Genomic DNA, 20,421 nt, shown 5'->3' with positions numbered 1-20,421 from the left:
CCTTTAAACCTTACAAAAAAACCAGCTACAACAAATAAAAAAGGAAACCGTTAGAAAGGACAAGTAAAAAAAATAATAAAAAAAACAGCAAAAGAAACGACATCGTCAAATATGTTGCTGTTGTTCGCTCCTCTTAAAGACGTTGGCATTGCAATGGTCACATATTACAACGACTACTAAAGCTGCAATAACAACAACTACAATAAGGATAACAACATCTTGCTACAGCAACAACCAAGTTCAGTTATTGCAAATGTGGGCAACAAACATCTTACACATACGAGTCAGTCAAGAAACAACTCATACTAAAAACCTTTGGCTAAAGCTGGATACTAAAAGATGTAGAATGAAAGCAATACTTTGCTATACTACATACTACAATGCTTCATATACATACACATGTATGGATATCCTAGCAACTAAACACACTAAGGTCTACTTATACTTAAAGGACCTTAACTTTTGCACAAACACACACACATACACATTAGAGTGACAGCCGATTTTTTTTTCTTAGATTTCAAAGAGTGCCGGGTGGAATATTGTGACACTAGGCCTAAATGTTAAGTGCTGAAAATTTGAGCCAAATCGGGCAACGATTTCTGGACGCGCATCGAGGTCAAAGTTCAGATATATGCAAAATTATACTATTTATATGGAATAAATAGGTGAAACTCGTTAAATTTCTGCATTGTTTTCTAGAAATGTATAGATTTATTTATATTAATGAATATTACATTAAAAAAAATTTTTTGGAAGTTAACCCTGCATCTCCTTTGGGTCAAAATGACCCAAAAACTGTATTATCGCCAAAATTCGGTAAAAATGCAAATTTTTCAGATATTTTAAAAATTTTGCTACTAAATAAATACTTTTGCAATTGAATGCAAAATAATCGAAATGTGTACGTAATTATCGTTGTAATGAGATATAAATGACAAAATTTGGTTAAAAAATTTTAAAGTTATTACAAATTCGCCAGACCATTAACGTGTTTCAGGCCACTTGAACATAAAATTTAGAAAAAAAATTAACATATTTCGAGAAAATTTAAAATAAAGGCTAATTTTTATTTAAAATATATCCGTATTTACTTGTGTACGAGTTTTTGTCTTCGTAGGATATCGTTAACCTATTCGCTGGTATGGCCAAAAAAAAATATTTTTTTTAACGGCCGTTTCGAATCTCCATTTTCAAATTTTTAAAAATTTTGTTAAAGAAATTTCAGAATTTTTTGATCATCACATTGGGATTTATTGAGATCAAAATAGGGAATAAAAATATGAAAAAATTATGTCAATACCTCTTACAGTTTTTCCGTACCTGCGATTTAAATTTTGCGATTTTCAAGAAAAACAAATTTTTTGTCCGTATTTAGGCGAATGAGCCCAATTTCCTTAATGTTATAAACTTTAACTAAAACCTATTCATAATATTATAGTCCTTGTAATTTTAAATATGGTCTGAAAGTTTTACTAAAATCGGAAAACGATAACCTTAAATCGTGAAGGTCAAAGGTCAAATTTTTCAATATTTGGAATTTCTAAAGAAAAGACAGCGAAATGTTATATATTTTTGGGCCGATTTTAATGAAACTTGAGCAAAATATACATTGGGGTCTAACATTTACAACAACAGTGCAAAAATGGATTTAGTCCTTTAAGAGCACTTGGGGTCAAAATGGCTGTGTTTTTCGTGATTTTAAATGTTGAGGGTAATTTGGACCCCAAGTGCTGCTAAGAGTTAAATTCCATTTTTGTGCCGTTATTTTAAATTCTGGACTTTAAGTTATACTTTCCTCAAGTCTCATTAAAATCGGCCCAAAAATATATAACATTTCGCCATCTTTTCTTTAGAAATTCAAAATATTGAAAAATTTGACCTTTGACCTTCACGATTTAAGGTTATCGTTTTCCGATTTTAGTAAAACTTTCAGACCATATTTAAAATTACAGGGACTATAATATTATGAATAGGTTTAAATTAAAATTTATAACATTAAGGAAATTGGGCTCATTCGCCTAAATATGGACAAAAAAATAGTTTTTCTTGAAAATCGCAAAATTTAAATCGCAGGTACGGAAAAACTGGAAGAGGTATTGACATAATTTTTTCATATTTTTATTCCCTATTTTGATCTCAATAAATCCCAATGTGATGATCAAAAAATTCTGAAATTTGTTTAACAAAATTTTTAAAAATTTGAAAATGGAGATTTGAAACAGCCGTTAAAAAAAATAATTTTTTTTGGCCATACCTGCGAATAGGTTAACGGTATCCTACGAAGACAAAAACTCATACACAAGTAAATACGGACATATTTTAAATAAAAATTAGCTTTTATTTTAATTTTTCTCGAAATATGTTAATTTTTTTTCCTAAATTTTTTGTTCAAGTGGCCTGAAACACGTTAATGGTCTGGCGAATTTGTAATAACTTTAACATTTTTTAACCAAATTTTGTCATTTATATCTCATTACAACGATAATTACGTACACATTTCGATTATTTTGCATTCAATTGCAAAAGTATTTATTTAGTAGCAAAATTTTTAAAATATCTGAAAAATTTGCATTTTTCCTCAATTTTGGCAATAATACAGTTTTTGGGTCATTTTGACCCAAAGGAGATGCAGGGTTAACTTCCAAAAAATTTTTTTAATGTAATATTCATTAATATAAATAAATCTATACATTTCTAGAAAACAATGCAGAAATTTAACGAGTTTCACCTATTTATTCCATATAAATAGTATAATTTTGCATATATCTGAACTTTGACCTCGATGCGCGTCCAGAAATCGTTGACCGATTTGGCTCAAATTTTCAGCACTTAACTTTTAGGCATAGTGTCACAATATTCCACCCGGCACTCTTCAAAATTTTAACAAAAAATTTTTTCCATACAACTGATTGTCACTCTAATACACATACAACACACTTACAAAAAAGGATCAAAATAAACACATACGTACATATTTACAGTCAAACAGCAGCAGCAGGAAAAAATATAATGGAAACCCCACTATATTCTTAGAAAAAATGTAAGTTAAACAAAAAAATGAAAACAAGGAAAGAAAAAAAACAGGACATGGTTGCAGGAACAAAATAAAAAAAAGTAAACGACAACATATAGAAATAGAATACATTTCAAAGATGTTGCTAGTGCTGCTGTTAATGTTGTTGTTGCTACAGTTGTTGTAGTCGCTGTTGAATGAAAAAAAATACGCTAAAAACGTATAAAAGAAAATCAATCTCTTCCTTTTTTTTTCGTTATGTTGTCGTTGCCGCTGCTTGCTGCTGTTTGTATGCTACATGCACATTACTGATGCTGATATACAATTCTTTTTTTTTCGTTGTTCCTCATCTCATGGCGTTATTTTTTTTTATATACAATAATTTTATTTTTTCTTTAGCCCGTTTGTTGTACGGTGGAAGGTTCACATCTTAAAAAGCCCTGCTTGCAGCTGCTTTCAAGAAATGAAAAAATATAAAAATCCAGCTACAACAGCAACAAAAACAGCTAGAGATGAACAACAACAAAAAAAGAAAAAAAAAATAGTAGTAGTAATAATAGTAGTCGTCGAGCAGTGGAAATAAAAAATAATAAGAAGCACAAAAAAAAAACAACAGCAAGAAAAAACACATAAAAATCCCCACTACAAAACATTCACAACATATATAGAGCCTCGAAAAAAGTACAAAAAAAAAAACAATATTAAAAATGAAAAAAACAAAAAAAAAATAAAACAACAAGAGAAAAAAATGGAAACGTAACGTAACGCTTGGTTTGCTGATGCCTTTTGAAAAACTCCAGTTGTTTCCAGCATACGTAGCCAAGATGATGTTCACATATTGGTGGAGATGGCTGCCATTGTACAAAAACAAGAAAATAGCGCGCGTTCTTCAAAAACCATCTCATCATCATATACACATTATTTAATATAGCTACAAAAAAGTTTTAAATAAATTATTAAATAATTCTACAAATACAAATATATTTAAATAATCCAAAGAATAAATGTAATAATTAAATAAAAATAACAAAAACCAGTGTCATACAAGTGTTTATAGCTAAAAATTCCTTTAAATGTTTAAAAACATCCCATAAATCTCCCTTCAAATGTTTGTGTTCAAGTGCAAGTGTTCACAATAATATGCAGTTCTCTTTAAAATCTGCATAATTGGGTCATTTTAAAGAATTGTTCTGCTGGCTTTAATTATTTGCCACAATAATGTTCGTTAAACGTATTTAACAAATGTTGCACCAAAGTTTCTTTGTTCAACGTAATGGAACTGCACCTCGTATGAGTGATATTAATTGCGAAAATAAATAATAAAAAAAGAGCATAGCAAGTTTTTTAAGAGCATGAGTGGAGTGATAATAAATACAAAAAAGAGTGTGAAAATATGGATCTCTTATTTGTAAATGTATATGCAAAAAATATAATATGTATAGCAAAAGTGTTCATGAAATATTCTTTAAAAATTAATAAAGTATTAATAAAGCTTTTCGTATGAAACCAAAACAAGTTTGCGGCTATTCCCAACAAAATCCAGTTTAATTTATTTTAGGCTACCATTCATAAAAAAAGTTTGTTTGTTTTAGCGTTACACAGTGGAGTTGATCAAAACAAAAAAGTAATATCTTTTAAATTCTGGCGCGGATCCAGGGGCTGAAAATAGGATATTTAACCCAAAAAGATTCGACAATTTCTATTATTTTTTTATTTATTTACCCCACCCCCCCAAATGATAGCGAAGGATACGCGCCTGTCTCAACTACTGTTCCAAAGAGAAAATAACCATTCAGATTATTAAAAACCGACTTTTTTAGAAAACCCGGTTTCGGATTATTCGAAAAATCGGTTTTGAATATGAGTTTCGATTAAAAAACCGGTAAACTGGTTTTTATACCCTTCACCTTCGTGAGAAGGGTATATATTTGGGTTCTATAAGTCGATTGTTCGAACAATCGACTATTTCCTGAAAAAAGTCAAAAAGTCGAAATCGAGTTTTTGGTCGGAAAAAAAGTCGAACAATCGAATTTTGCACTTGCATTTGTTGTAGTGTATGCTAATATATGTAAATAATAAATAAATGTTTATAAAATAAAGCTTTTTTCTACACAAAATTCTTACAACATTATTCTAACTATTATCGCCTCGATAAATTTCATTTTTATGGCTAAATATTACAAAAGGCGCATCAATAAATGTAGATACCATGTATTTTTTACAAGAAATGGTAAAAAGTTGAAAAAAGTCGAAAATAGTCGGAAAGTCGAAAATAGTCGAAAAAAGTCGATTAACTAAAAAGTCGAATGTTCGAAAAGTCGGCTTTTTAAAAAACGGAAAAAGTCGAAAGGTCGAAAAGTCGACTTTTTGTTTCAGCTATAGAACCCTAGTATATATAAGTATGTCATTCAGTTTTTAATTTCCACAATATAATTTTCCGACCCTATAAAGTATATATATTCTGGATCCTTATAGATAGGTGTCGATTAAGTCATGTCCATCTGTCTGTCTGTTTGTCTGCCTGTTGAGATCAACTTTTCAAAGCCCCAAATAACTTATATACACGATTCATACATCAATATATCCGGAATTTCCGGCTCGGTTGCTATTTAAAATCGAGAAAATCGGTCGAAAAATGGCTGAGATATAAGGAAAAATCCAGGACAACCTCGATTTTGACCTATTTTTGACATACAGTGATGGACAATACAATAGAATCACTACATATTAATTCGATTAAAGCGGTAAAACTACAAAATTTGATTTCAAAATTTAAAATTTGTTCATTATATATTAATGCACATAACGTAAACAATAAAAAGAATAAAAAAAAAATATAAAAATAACACATTCTTATGTTAAAAACGATGTCAAATCTAAAAGACTAAATAAAATATGCGACATTCAAATAGAATCAATCAGTCTTAAAATGATTAAAAATAAAAAATCATCATAAGAATTCGTTGTTTTCTTAATATTTTGTTGCATATCAATTATTTCTAATAACAGCATCAAATCTTTTGGGGATTGAATTTAACAAACTTTCGCATGTAGATCGGGAAATTGCATTCCATATTTCCTGAATTTTCTGCCAAAGTTCTTCCTTGTTTTTCAATTTTTCAGGTCCGAGTTTGTCTTTTACTATTTTCCATAGGATTTAAGTCTGGTTATTGAGACGGCCATTCCATAACATGAATTTTGTTTTTTGGCAAGACCTGACGTGTGCTTTGGGTCATTATCTTACTGGAAGAGCCATTTTAAGGGCATATTCCATTCTGCATGTGGCTTTATAACATTCTCCAAAATATTTACATACAAGTGCTTATCCATATTTTCTTTAATCCAATAAATTGGATTAACGCAATACCAAGAAAAGCATCCCCATATAATAATATTTCCCCAACCATGTTTAAACGTTTTTGGTTTTTGCCATTTTTTGGACGTCTAACCCATGTCTTATCATCACTATCAATTAAATTAATGGTCGTTTCGTCCGTCCACTACACATTTTGCCACTTTTTTATATTTTCTGGCCCACACCAATCCTTATGATTGCTCCTGGTTTCAAATGAAATATTGCTAGTGATTCAATTGTAATGTCCGTCACTGTATATCTGGATTACTAAGTCATTAATATAGACAATATGGATATCTAATGATAGATATTTCAAAGACCTTTGCAACGACGTATGTATATAAGACTATAGCAAGTTGGAAATACAATGGGTCAAATGAAAAAAATAAAAAACCCAAAAAAAAAATTAAAATTTAAAAAAAATAATTCGAAAAAATTTGTTTTTCAAAAAATGGAAAAAAAACAAATTTTGTTTATCTAAAAATATTTAAAATTTGTTTTTGAAGTATAATTTGGTGAAGGGTATATAAGATTCGGCACAGCCGAATATAGCTCTCTTATTTGTTCATTTTTGTTCATTTTTTTTTCGGAAAAAACCCATCACTTAAATAAAGTATATGCTTGATAAATTCTATGTAAATTCTGCACCATCAGTTTCAATGGTGCAAAAGTCGTTTATTGAATTTCGTCGTGGCCGTAGAATCACGGAAAATGCCGAACGTTCCACAGTGGGGCAGAATCAATTTTTTTTGGAAATAAATCTGGCATTTGTAAACGTCTGGTCCGATCGGGATAAAATATCGGGAACGTGGGCGTGGTCAAAGAGTATTCCAGTTTAAAGGCCTTATTCATAATTAATTTTTAAATTTATTTCCATACAAAATTTGTTTATAAACCTTTTATAAAATAAAAAATGATTACGAATAAAAGGGTTAGTTATTAAAATTGATCCTATAAATGTTTCAGAGGCGGCGCTATGGGGGATCAAAGTAGGGTACCTTCGCCATGTAACATTTTTAAACACGAGCCATTTTTTACCCATCCGATTTCAAAACGTTCAATATTTTTGAAGGGCGGAGTTTTAAAATGACATATTTTTGATACTAAAAATTAGTTCGGAATAAATGTAAAACAAATTGTTCCTAATATTTGCAATCCTATTAAAATTTTGATACAAATATTACTCCATAATTATGTAATAAAATCTTTATTTATTAACAAAACTCAATAAAATTTTCAAAGTTTTTTTAATTTGTCATTCTAAATAGAAAAGTGTAAAAAAAGTTGTCAAAATATCAAAGCGTATCCCGGAATTCCTAAAAATTGGAGCGAAAATCCCAAAAATGGTATTTTTTAAAAATTGTCCCATATGGTTCGCATTTCTTTCCGCAAAAATCGATTATTTTTTGAATTTTTAAATTAAAAATCTTTTATTTTTGTTTTTTCGTTTATTTTGTCCCACTGTGCGTTCTGGACGTCCAGTTTAGGTCTCGGAAATAATTGAAAAAGTCGCAGTATGGTGTAGGCGAGAGATTTTGAAAGACATATGCATTTCTTATGGCTCAGTGGTTTAAATTTTGAATGATCACTTGGCTATAAGAAAGCTTGGCTGTCGCATTTGGCCACAATCAGGTGCACTAAAGGCTACACACATGTGCAGTTTCCATGGCAAAAATCCATGAATTAGGCTATGAAATGCTCCCTCTTCCCCGGATTTAGACTATTTCTTGTTTCCAAACCTGAAAGAATGTTTCGGCGGATACATATTTGACTCCAACGATGAAATCATCTCACAAAAATACCTATTTTGATGATCTCAACAAATCTTATTTTTTGGAAGGGATGAACAAAATTGGAAAACCGTGTTTCATTCAATAAGGCATTGTCTTTTGGACCCACTGTCGTATTAAAATCTTTAATTTTAGACAAAACATACAAAATTTGAAAGCGTCTAAAAATGTTTAATGTCTGAGGTGGCCTAATTTGAGAGCTCTTTGGAATTGCATTTTCAAAAAATAAACTCGAATACTGCTCTGCTACGCTCATGTGAAATTGCATGCCAATCAGATCAGCCAGTTGGAAATGGTAGAGCACTCATAGGAAAATAAACTCATTCTTAGTAATATTTTTTGCATATACAATTACAAAGCAATAAACAATCTCATAGTAAACTAATAAATATTTATTATTAAATGATTTTTTAACACTAAATCATTAATGTAAACATTTAATTCTAACTCTGAAAATAGTCGTTTATTCAATATCCACAAAATAAAACATAAACTAAAAACTTGGTTTTTATACATCAAGCATTTAGATTGTCAAAATATTATTTAAATTGTGTTTATATATATATTTTTTTATCAACTAAATTGCATTTTAATAGCATTCAATTTATGCCTATATGTAATAGAAACATAATTAAATCTAGTCGAAAAATAACAACTTGGAAAAAAATCAACCAAAATATAAAACATATTGTATTAAATATGTAAAAAAAACGAATTTAAATAAACATTTATGCAACCATAAAGTTCCTAATAGATTTAGCTTAAATAAAAGTGCAAATTCCCAAATATTTAACCTAAATACATAAAACTACTAAAATAACAACAATCTGATAATAAAGTAACAAAAGTTCCTAAAAAAAAATTATAAACAAAAGCAACAAAAACTAAAATACGAAATTAAAAAATCATTTATAATCGTTATTTAACTTTAAACCAACATATATACAGACACACATATCAATTTAATTTATGAAATGAAAAACTACAAAAAAACAACTGAATAAATGCAAAAGACCCACAAAAAAATCAGTTCTAAATCACCCATCATCAGTGTCAGGAATAGAATAAATAAAACTAAATGGCTGCACATACACACAGATAGACAGACAGACAAGTGTCTAAAATACAACCACCACAATTCAAAAATGCATCCATGTTCAAGGTTGTTGCACAGTGACATCTGCAAAAAAACCATAAAATAAATAGAAATGGAATAAAAACTAAATAAATTTGTATAAAAACGGTTTTAGACCTTCACACAAAAGAGCCACACAAAAAATTTCTACACATTTGAACCCTCCCACCTCCTTCCTTTACTAAAATAATGGCCACATAAAACTAAATTTTCTATAACAAAAATACAAAATATAAAATGTCTAGAAAAAAGTAAAAAAAAAAATTAAAAATAGAAATAAAATAAATAAATGAAATACAAGTGTAAACGGGCTTAAAACTAGATCAAATATTTTTTATCAAAAAAAAGGAAATCAAAAAATGTGTTTGTGTGCAAAAAAATGGGACAGCAACAAAAACAAAAAAAACTCACTGACACAACTTAGAAAAGAAAAAGTAACAAACCGGAAGCGGAAGTGTGCTAAAGTTTTGTTTTGGTTTTTGAATGTGTGTGCGATTTTATTTGTAAGTTAGAAAAACAAACACAAATCCGCAACTAAAGGCTTAAAAAATAATAATAACAACAAGTTAAAACCAAATATGTTTTTATTTATTAAATAAATTAAAAAAATACCAAAAAATATATAACAAAAGTGAAAGTGTTAATTGTATAGTTCCTAAAAAAAAAGTTCAAACAAAAAATTTTTAAACATGTTGTCACCCTGCTCTCAGTCTCAATCTCCCTCAAATTCCTCGAATTCTTGTTTAGTACATCCCACTAAAATGCCCTTAAAAGCACAAAAATCATTTTATAATTCCTATAAACCAAATGCTTCTTCAACAACAAATGCTTCGCCATTTCTTATGCCTGCGGAATTTTACAAAAGTCTATTTGCCACTGCTGTTTTGCATCACAGCAACAACATAAATGATGCCCATCATCATCATCAGCATCATCACAGTCAACAGCAACATCTTAATCTGGATAATTGCAGTCGCACGCACACTCAGTCTCATTTACCCGAGTCTCGTTATTTAAAACATGCAGCAGCACCATCATCCTCAGCAACACCACCTGTTGCTTACAGCTGCTCATCAACAACAACAGCAGCAACAGCTTCTTCATCTGTTGCCAATGCCAACTCTACGCATTTTCCACGCAATTTATTGTTTTCATCGTCAGCAGCTGCTGTTGCAGCCATGGCTGAGTCTGTTAAACGTTCTCATGCAAATGAGAAGGTAAATAAATGACTGAATGAATGAAGTTGAATGAATGATGTCTCTTAATTTAATCGTTGTTGATTTTGTTTATGAAGTGTTTTTTGGTGCAAAGTTAAAGTTTGTGTACAGTGTGACCAAACATAATTTAAACAAAATTTATGTCACATTTCTTTTTTTTACTTTACTAGGGGAAAATTTATTTACATTTTTTATGAACAGGATGCAATATACTCTTATGAACAGAAGCTTTTAATATGAAATTATTGGATTTATTTTATGAACTTTCTGTCAGTTTTTCGTGATGCGAAGAATAGTAAAGTAGATAAAATTCTGCATCACTAGCTGTAAAAATCAATCAACTACGTTGTTTACTTTCTTAACAGTGAGCGGTCAAAGTTAGCAAATTATTGCTGTTTTTTTAAAAAAAAAAAATTTTAATTTTTACAATTCAAGTATTAAAGCTATTAAATGTAATTTTTATACCCTACACTACTATAGTGGAGATGGTGTTATGCGTTTGTGCAGATGTTTGTAACGCCCTAAAATATTAGGGTTAATATTATTATATTAACACCCACCTTAAAGTATATTGATCGACTCAGAATCACTTTCTGTCCATGTAAACCTTGTGCGCAGAGGTCGCAATTTTGAAGATATTTCTATAAAATTTTGTAATGTAATTTTTTCGATCCAAGGACGGAGCCTATTGAAACTGGCAGAAATCGGTGCTTTATTTCACCTAGTCCCCATACAAATTTCCTCCCGAAGTTGGACTTTATCAGTCATAAATGTTTAATTTATATAGGTATCATCACAAATTTAGCTCCAAATAAGTTTTATATATACGAAATTCATGTCACCAAATTTTATTATGATCGTTCCATAATTAGTCATAGCTCCCATATAAGACCCGCTTCCGAAAATCACTTTAACGAGCACAAATCTCATAAAAATGTTTTTATACGCATAAAATTCAACATAAATAACTTTCAAAGAGACAGAAATAACACAACTAAATTTCATGGCGATCGGTCCATAATTAGTCATAGCTCCCATATAATGCTCACAATATCTTTAATGATCATACATCTCTTAAAAATGTGGGTATAATTATAAAATTAAAATAACTATAACAAATAACTTTCATATAGACATAAATAACATGATCTAATTTCATGGCGATCGGTCCATAATTAGTCATAGCTCATCCGGAAATCATTCACTAAAATAAATTATTGAAATTTCAATAATTTATTAATTTCCGTATTTAATGGTCACAACTATTAAGTTAGTAAAAGTTGGAATTAGTTTTATGGATTTTCGAAAAGTGATATCCTACACTTATATTTTAAAAAAGTCCAGATAATGCCCGGCCCTTTTTATACCCTACACCACCATAGTGGGGAGGGTATATTGGGTTAGTGCTGATGTTTGTAACATTCCGGTCCATAATTAATCATAGCTCCCATATAATGCCCACTTCCGAAAATCATTTTAATGAGTTTAGATTTCTTAAAAATTTTGGTATTCTAATAAAATTCAACACTAATAGGTTTCATATATACAGAAATCATGCAGCCTAATTTTATTGCGATTGGTCCATAATTAGATTGGTGTAGGGTATCATATGGTGTGGCTTGACCGACTATACTTTCTTACTTGTTTTTATTTTCATTTCTGTATAAAAACTCAGGTTGTTATTTATTGAACAAGGCCAATAAATAAGAAGAAGATTATAATAATGATGATGAAGATAATGATGATAATTAAGATTATGATAACTGGGATATTTGTGGTGAATTTTAAAACACAGAAAAAACTATTTCTTAAACCGTTTAATTCAAATATTTATCACATATTGAACTGGTTTCAATTATTTCATAATTGAATCAAGGTATTCATGTGCTAAAAAGCAAAATTTTCTGATATTTTCTATTGAATTTTGAGTTTTGAATTTGATAATTTTGACAATTGAATATACAATTTTCGTTATTGGTTGAACTTTAAATACAAAAATTATCTATTCAATAATTTGTGTATTTAAAGACAATAGAAAATTTTGTTTTTGAGCACATGAATACTTGATTCAATTATGAAATAATTGAAACCAGTTCAATATGTGATAAATGTTTGAATTGAAATATAGTTTTTTCTGTGTATGAGTTCTACAGAACTTCACAACTTCTGTAGAAAAATGGGCGGAATTGGACAACTGCCACGCCCACTGCCCATATAAAATAATTTTTTTTTACATTGTAATCATTAAAAATCGAGTAAGAGTGTATAGTCGGGCAAGCCCGACCTATGATACCCTACACCGAGGGATTATAAACAGCTTTATTTTGATATGAAACTTATTTGTATTGAATCTTATTTTCGAGAATGGTGCTTATATGGGAGCTATGACTAATTGTGAACCGATCATCACAAAATTTGGTGGGATCATTTGCGTATGAAACTATATATATGAAACTTATGTGGGCTGAATTTGGTTTGGATATCTTCATAATTAAGATATTTATGAGACTTTAACTATTTTCAGATAGGGCATTTGTATGGGGGCTAGAAGAAATAATGGACCGATTCTATCCAAATTCAATAGTCTTAGTTCTTGGGGCAATATAAAAGTTCTTGCCTAATTTCTTTAAAATTGCGACCTGTAGTCAAAAATTTGTTGTCGCGAAATACCTGAACCCATGATCAGTTTTTGGATCGGCAATTTTGGAGAGGCAAGTTGGGGCAGAATTTTTTGATTGATTCTGTAAGAAGACAGATAAGGTTATCTAATGTAAATGATGTAACTACTTTTCCTTGCTTTCCTTTATATTTTTATGTCCAATTAAAAAATACAAAATTTCAAAATAATTTCAAAAAAGAGATATATTTTAAAACCTTCAAACTTTTTTTCTGCTCACGTGTTTTACGATTTATTATTTTTTTTAATAAGAAATATATGAAACTACAGATAAAGACATTTTAAAAAAAAGTTACAAACATTTAAATTTGAGCTACGCGCCTTGGCTTGTTTATGACTTACAAGAGTCTGCAATTACAACGTAGTTTAAGGTGCTGTTACTTTATAAAACTAAACATTTTTTTATTTTCAAATGCAATTCTTTGTAATGTGGAATGGAAAGCAAACAAAAAATTGTATTTAGATAAGCTAAATTGTTAAAACCTGCACAGTGCACGGGTTAAATTTTTTTTCACTTTTTTCTGAAATGCTCATCAATAAAAAATATAATATTTAGTGTTTATAAACCGGTTAACTGTAAACCCGGTTTTTCTTCGAAATCTCCGTTTTTTGCGAACCGGTATATCCGGTTTTTATCACTCATTTGAAACCTAAACTGCTGATTTTAAGCTAAATCTTAATAATGATTCATTATAATCTTAGTGATGATTTCACCAAACGTTAAATTGAAGTTGATGTACATACCTCCTTTCAATAAATTTGAATTCATTAGTGTGTTTAGCTATTAACATTTTATTTTACTATTCATTTCGTTAGCTTAGTGTACAATGTCCTTTTCAGAAATATTACAGGAGAAACAAAAATCGTTCAAAAATTCATGGTTTGAAATATTTTTGAAATCTGATAATGGAGTTTTATTAATTATTTGGTATGATTTATAAAGACAAATAATCACAGCTAAGAAGAAGTGCGTTTGCATCTTATAGGTCCTTTTTTAGGACATGTAACAATTTTTTAAAATTTTATTATTATCTAATATTTAATTAAAAAATTGATTTACATTTTTTGGTATAAATTTAATGAATAAACCAATAATTAAAACAATTATTTATATTCAATTCCATTTGACTGAGATAATAATTTTGAAATTTTTACAAAATAAAATGGACTTAACACTGTTGTATATTTATATGTAGTTATTTAATATTAACCATTCCTGACTTCTAAAAACTACAAATTTTAAAGCTGTGTATACTTTATAGAACATTTTATGTTTTTTACACATATATGACGGTTAACCGGTTTTTTCGATGTCGGTTAACCGAAAAACCGGTTATATAAAAAAGGCAATTTTTCGGTTAACCGACAAACCGAAGAAAGAAAGAAAGAACTTACAAGATGACTTTTAATGATACTTTGATCCTAGAATAGTATTTTCTGCAACATTCAGCTAATCTTCAAACATGAGTTTTAATAAATAAACTGGCTTTAAACCATTGTTAACCAAACTCTCACAACAATAGATTTGTTTCGTATTCTAGTGTTACGATGTGTGTACACTGAACCAAATTTCTTATGAAAAAATCCTTCACTGACAACACTTGTAAAATAACTCATGTTCGTTTTTTAATTTCGGATTCACATATATAAGAAACTCACACATAGACGGTGCCAGCGGGCGTACTGCTGGAGTTAGTATTACTAATTATGGACCAATCGCCATAAAATTACATGTCATGCTCAAAAGAAAGCTTAGGTCTACTCTTTTAAGAGCTTTTTGGTCTCGTAGTGGAATGCGAGTGGTCTATCTGTTAAATAAATATTTTGTAATTCAAGATATACAATTTTTGTGTTAAAACATTTTTTTTGAGACCAAAAAGGAATGAGTAAAAGAAAAATTTTAAAAAGAGGGCCCATTTTGCCAATAAAAAATCAAATATTGTATATTTTGCTATATATCCCACTAAGCAACCAAACAGGTCTTAAAGGAATAGACCCAAGCTTTCTTTTGAGCAAAAAAAAATTAAAAAGAGGGCCCATTGCGAAAAAAAAGTCAACAAAGTTTTTGATTTTGCAAAAAAAGTCAAAAATTGCATGTTTTGAGTTACAAAACATTTTTTTTTTGATAGATATCGAACTCGCATCCCACTAAGAGACCAAGTAGGTCCTTTAAGCTTTATTTTAAGGAAAAAAAGGCCCTTTTTGAAAAAAAGTCAAAAAAGTTTTCGATTTCGGAAAAAAAATATTAAAATTTTTTAATTATTTTTTTCAAGAGATTGAAGAAACAGCTATCTAAAATATTTGGGACACATTTTGCTAAGAAAAATAGGTAATAAGTTACATGGATGAGAAAAATCACATGTTTGGCCAATATGTCAAATTTTGACCCCCTCTAACTCCGAGAGTTCTTGACCGATCTTGTTGAAAAATTGTATTTGAATGTTCTGAAATTGTATCTCGATCGGAAGACATCGATTTTAAAAGTTGGTTCACTTGACGTGAAACTTATTTGTGTTGAATTTTATTTGAATGGCAATATTTTTAAGAGATTTATGCTCCCTTATATGGTAGCTATGACTAATTATGGACCGATCATCACAAAATTTGGTAAACGAGTTCGGCTTATATAAAATTTATTTGTGGTTTGGATATCTATGTATATAAATAAGGTATTTATTAGAGTTTAACTATTTTCTGTTTGGCAATCGTATGAGGGCTAGAAGAAATAATGAACCGATTCCAACCAAATTCAATAGGCTTTATCATGGTGCAATAAGCAATGGCTTGTACCAAATTTGTCGAATCATCTTCAAAATTGCGACCTATAGTTTAATTAGAAAGTTTACATCGACGCACATCGCTTAATTTCAAAATTCAATCAAACGAAATAAGAATATTAACTACTTAATTTTATGTATATCAAACAAAAAACACGGTTTTTATGATCAATATCTCATTTTGTTGCAATTATATGTGGCTTTGCTATAGAGCAATATATTAACATATTAAAGGTTATGTAAATCTCTATTTTTCTAAGTTTATTTTAATAAACTAACTAAACCTTATTGAGTTATCATTAATTATGTGGAGAAACGTTTAAAGGTAGGGTCACACATGACAAATATTTGACGAAAATGACGTAACGACTGAATAAAATACATTTTAATACTTTTATTTATTTCAAAAACTTATTTTACTTAGGTTGATCTTACAAAACGCTTGTAAGAGTAAACACGTCAAACAAATTATTATCATTAATCATTAATTTTTTATTTATTGCACCCATTTCAGAAACCAACAAACTACGTTTGGCCCACAGCAAATTCCGAAGCTGAAGCCAACAATAATACCATCACAGATCCAGCACATCTAACAAATCCAGCTACACCTCCCACACCACCGCCCGATACCCATCTTAATCTAGAACATCCCTCGAAATCCTACAACAATTCCTTAAAATCCCTCAATGAACCGGAATTAATTGAACAGCAGCAGCAACAACAACATCAAGAGATAAGCCAAAGTCACAAATCCCTCAAGCATAAACAAGCAGCAGCTGCATCATCATCTTCGTCGTCAGAACATCATCTTGGTAACGGCTCTAATATGCCTATAGGAGGAGTACAGGGTCAGAATCCTACCCAGGGTTTGGTGCATTGGATGAGTGCTGTTATGGCTGAGCACATGACAGGGCAAACGCATCATGATCCCACAGCAGTGGGCATGCACTACATGTGGAATGGCAATATGGATGTAAGTATGACTGTAAAAACATCATCACATGAAATGACCATAAAATGGTTTATTATTATTTTTTGCTCAAATGTGTTTTTTTTTGTATGTGTTGCTCGAAAACATAAACTTTTCTTTTGTTAGTTTTTCCTTAACAAGGTTGAAAATTTAAATATCGTTGTTATTGCGTGTGTTCCTTGGATTTTCTATTCTATTTCATTCTACTATTTTTCTGTTCTTTTCCATTATTAATTTAAAAACTTTGTTGTTTGCTTTTGTCCAGTTGTTGTGTTTGAATGGGTTCTAACAGTGAAGGATGCAACTTCTTAATTGTTTTTAAGATCCTTTTTGCCCTTTTTTTCATCATTTACTGCTGTTTGTTCATTATAATTTTGCGCGAAAGTGAAAATTGAGAAAATGAAGTGAGTGAAGTTTTTTAAGAATCAGTGAAGAGTGAACTAAAATAATAAGGAAGAAAAAAAGGCAACAAACTTTTTATTAAAATAAGAAGTTAAACAATTATAAATTGCCGATTGTGAAATACCCTGCTGAAATAATGAATATGCATTTAATTACTGTTAAAATCTTGATAAATAAAATGGAGATGAGTAAGTATTTGATTAAAACCTTTGTAACTATTGCAGGTATAGCTTTTGGAAAAAAGTGTATTAGAAGCTTCTAGAAAAATTATGGTATAAGAACGCAATTAACTACGGCAACAAAAGACATTTTATTAAGATAAACTATTGTAATTTTAACTAAATCATACAATTTGTTTCGAAGCGATTTCATGCTTTTTTATCGTGATTTACGATCTTATAATAATTACATAGAGACATCTGGTATTTATGGAGATTTTAAACAAATTCGTATATGTATACTAGGGTGGCCCTAATATAACATAATATTTTCCGTTTAAAATATTGTTATACACAATTGGGGTATTCATATGGTCTGCTATTAGTCATATTGTCATAATGTCCTAATATATTATAATAGTGGTTGTTGTGTTTTACATAAAAAAAATATTATTTTATGACAAAACAATAAACATAGTTGAAATAGTGTTATTAGTTTAGAACTTTTTTGTTTGAATCACAACAAACATTTGTTTAAACTATCATAATATATTAGGACATTATGACAATATGACCAAATAGTAGACCGTGTGAATACCCCAAATATGTATGTACGCCGATTTGCCCATAATGTTCCCTCATCTGTTCCGTAATATAGATGGAGCAAAATTTTAAAAACGAATTTGTTTAATATCCTAAACATTTAAAATCAAATGCTGAAAGCCTTTTGAAGCGGGAATTAGATTTATTTGAAACAAGTAGCAATCAGAATAAAATTTAGATTGTCTTTATAATGATTCACAAATGATAAAGCCAACATCTGTGGAAGTCGAAGGAGTTTTCTCGGTGGCTGGAAACTTTGCCACTAATATAAGATATCATCAAATGACATATACAACGCATTAGTTATTTTGTAAACTCAATTAAAAAAAAATAGTTCTATGACGAACATATAACATTATTTCTATGAAATAATTTGGGGATTCAAACGGTCTGCTATTAAGTCATATTGTAATACTGTCCTAATATTTAAGGTAGTTTAAACAAATTGTTGTTGTGCTTCACCCAAAAAAAATGTGTTATTTTATGACAAAACAACAAATATATGGTCAATTCACAAGATCTCTTATCATGTCATAATGTCGTAATATTTCACGACTCGGCGGCTCGGCTTAACCGACCCTTAGGCGTTCGGCGCAAGTCTCTGCTGGTTGGTTACGATAACTCAATAAACATAACATACAGAATAGTATTATTTTAGGAAATTTTTTGCTTGAAAGACAATAACAACATTTTCAAACCATTGTGTAATATTAGGACATTATGACATGATAGGGCACCTTGTGAATTGACCAATAGTTCAAAAAGTCGTATTAGTTTAGAATTTTAATGTTTGGAGCACAACAACAATTTGTTTAAACAATCATAATATATTAGGAAATACTGACAATATGAATTAATGGCAGACTGTTTGAATCCCCTAAATATTTAATTTTATAATAGCAAATGATATCCAAATATTTTAATTAAACTGAGATCGGAAAATTTTTAACATACATATATGTTAGAGTGTCCGTTAGAATTAAATTTTTTTAAATGTTGACACGGTACCCCCTGAAATCTTTCGTAATGACCTAAAATACCACCAAAAAATTGTTTAGCTTGTTCTAAGAAGGGCAACCTGTGCCGACTTTCGATTTAGTTTTGAGGTGCATTTGCAAGTGTAAAATATGCAATTTTTTAAATTTTTGTAAAAATTTTGCCATTAAATAATTACTTTTGCAATTTAATTTCAAAGAATCGAAATATGTACGTAATTGTCGTTCTAATGAGATATAAAAGAGAAAAATTGGTTAAAAAATATTAAAGTTGTTAAAAAATCGCCAGGCCATTATCGTGTCTCAGTCCACTAGAACAAGAAATGTAGGAAAAAAAGTTTATTCTTACTTAAAATATATCCATATTTACTTGTACTAGCATATCCCGGTGCACTTCGCTACCCCTATTCTAGTAAAATTAAGAAATATGAATGGATTTCTGATACAACCTAACTACGTACAATGATATGAAAATAATACATGCAAAATATTGAGAATCTCTCAATTACAGTTTACTTGATATTCAAACAATAACTAATTTGGTATGGGAGATACCACTGATCGCACCCATTTTTATGCATTTTATGTAAAAAAATAACTCATATCAAGCTTCACTTTTACTTTCCTTTTTATAGGAGGGGTCATTCCTACTAATCCGATCACGTTTAGCTAAACTTTGTAAAAAGGATCAGGAATAAATTCGTTTTTAGCTAACCTCCGTAGAATGGTAATAAATTGATCGATACACATTTTAAATACTTTAAAATTATAATTCTCCAGATATTCGAAAGTAATTATTTACTTTGTATGGGAATTGCCACGACCACTAATGAAATCCCGACCATTTTCATCCAATCTCTGTAAAATAGTAATTGATCTATGCGGACAAAGTTTGAAGAATCTTGTAATTATAACTTTGTATGGGAGGTGACTCACCTCCTTTACCGACCCTCCATTTTGGTTCCCCAGACTTTCGAAATAAATATTTACTTTGTATGGGAGGAGCTACACCCTCTAATCTAACTTCGCCTAGTAATAAGAAATTAATTCGTAAAAAGTTTTAACACTTTTATAATTGTAATAATTTTCCAGATATTCAAAATTAAATATTTACTTTGTATAGGGTGTGCCACGCCCACTATTCCAATCCCGAAAATTTTCAGCGAATCTATGCAAAATGATAAAAGAGCCATTTATACAAAGTTTGAATAATCTCGGAATTATAGCTCACAAAATATTTAAAAATAACTATTTACTTTGTATGGGAGGTGACTCGCCACCTGTTCCGATCCGTCCCATTTTTGCTTAAACTTCATGCAGTGA

At 29.7% G+C, this 20,421-nt stretch overlaps 1 protein-coding gene across 1 annotated transcript in view; it reads left to right on the top strand.

Moving 5' to 3' along the window:
* The window catches only part of LOC135964203 (zinc finger protein rotund-like), an 81,247-nt gene that overhangs the window by 47,100 nt on the left and 13,726 nt on the right, over nt 1–20,421 (top strand). The window contains exon 2 of the mRNA XM_065516356.1: nt 16,482–16,947. Within this exon, the coding sequence (XP_065372428.1) occupies nt 16,482–16,947 (466 nt within the window). The remainder of the gene's footprint in view (nt 1–16,481; nt 16,948–20,421) is intronic.

The sequence above is a fragment of the Calliphora vicina genome, chromosome 1, assembly GCF_958450345.1.
Source record: "Calliphora vicina chromosome 1, idCalVici1.1, whole genome shotgun sequence".
NCBI classification, from domain to species: Eukaryota; Metazoa; Arthropoda; class Insecta; order Diptera; family Calliphoridae; genus Calliphora; species Calliphora vicina.
Note: the sequence above shows the minus strand (reverse complement) of the source record. Positions and strands in the feature narration are given on the sequence as shown.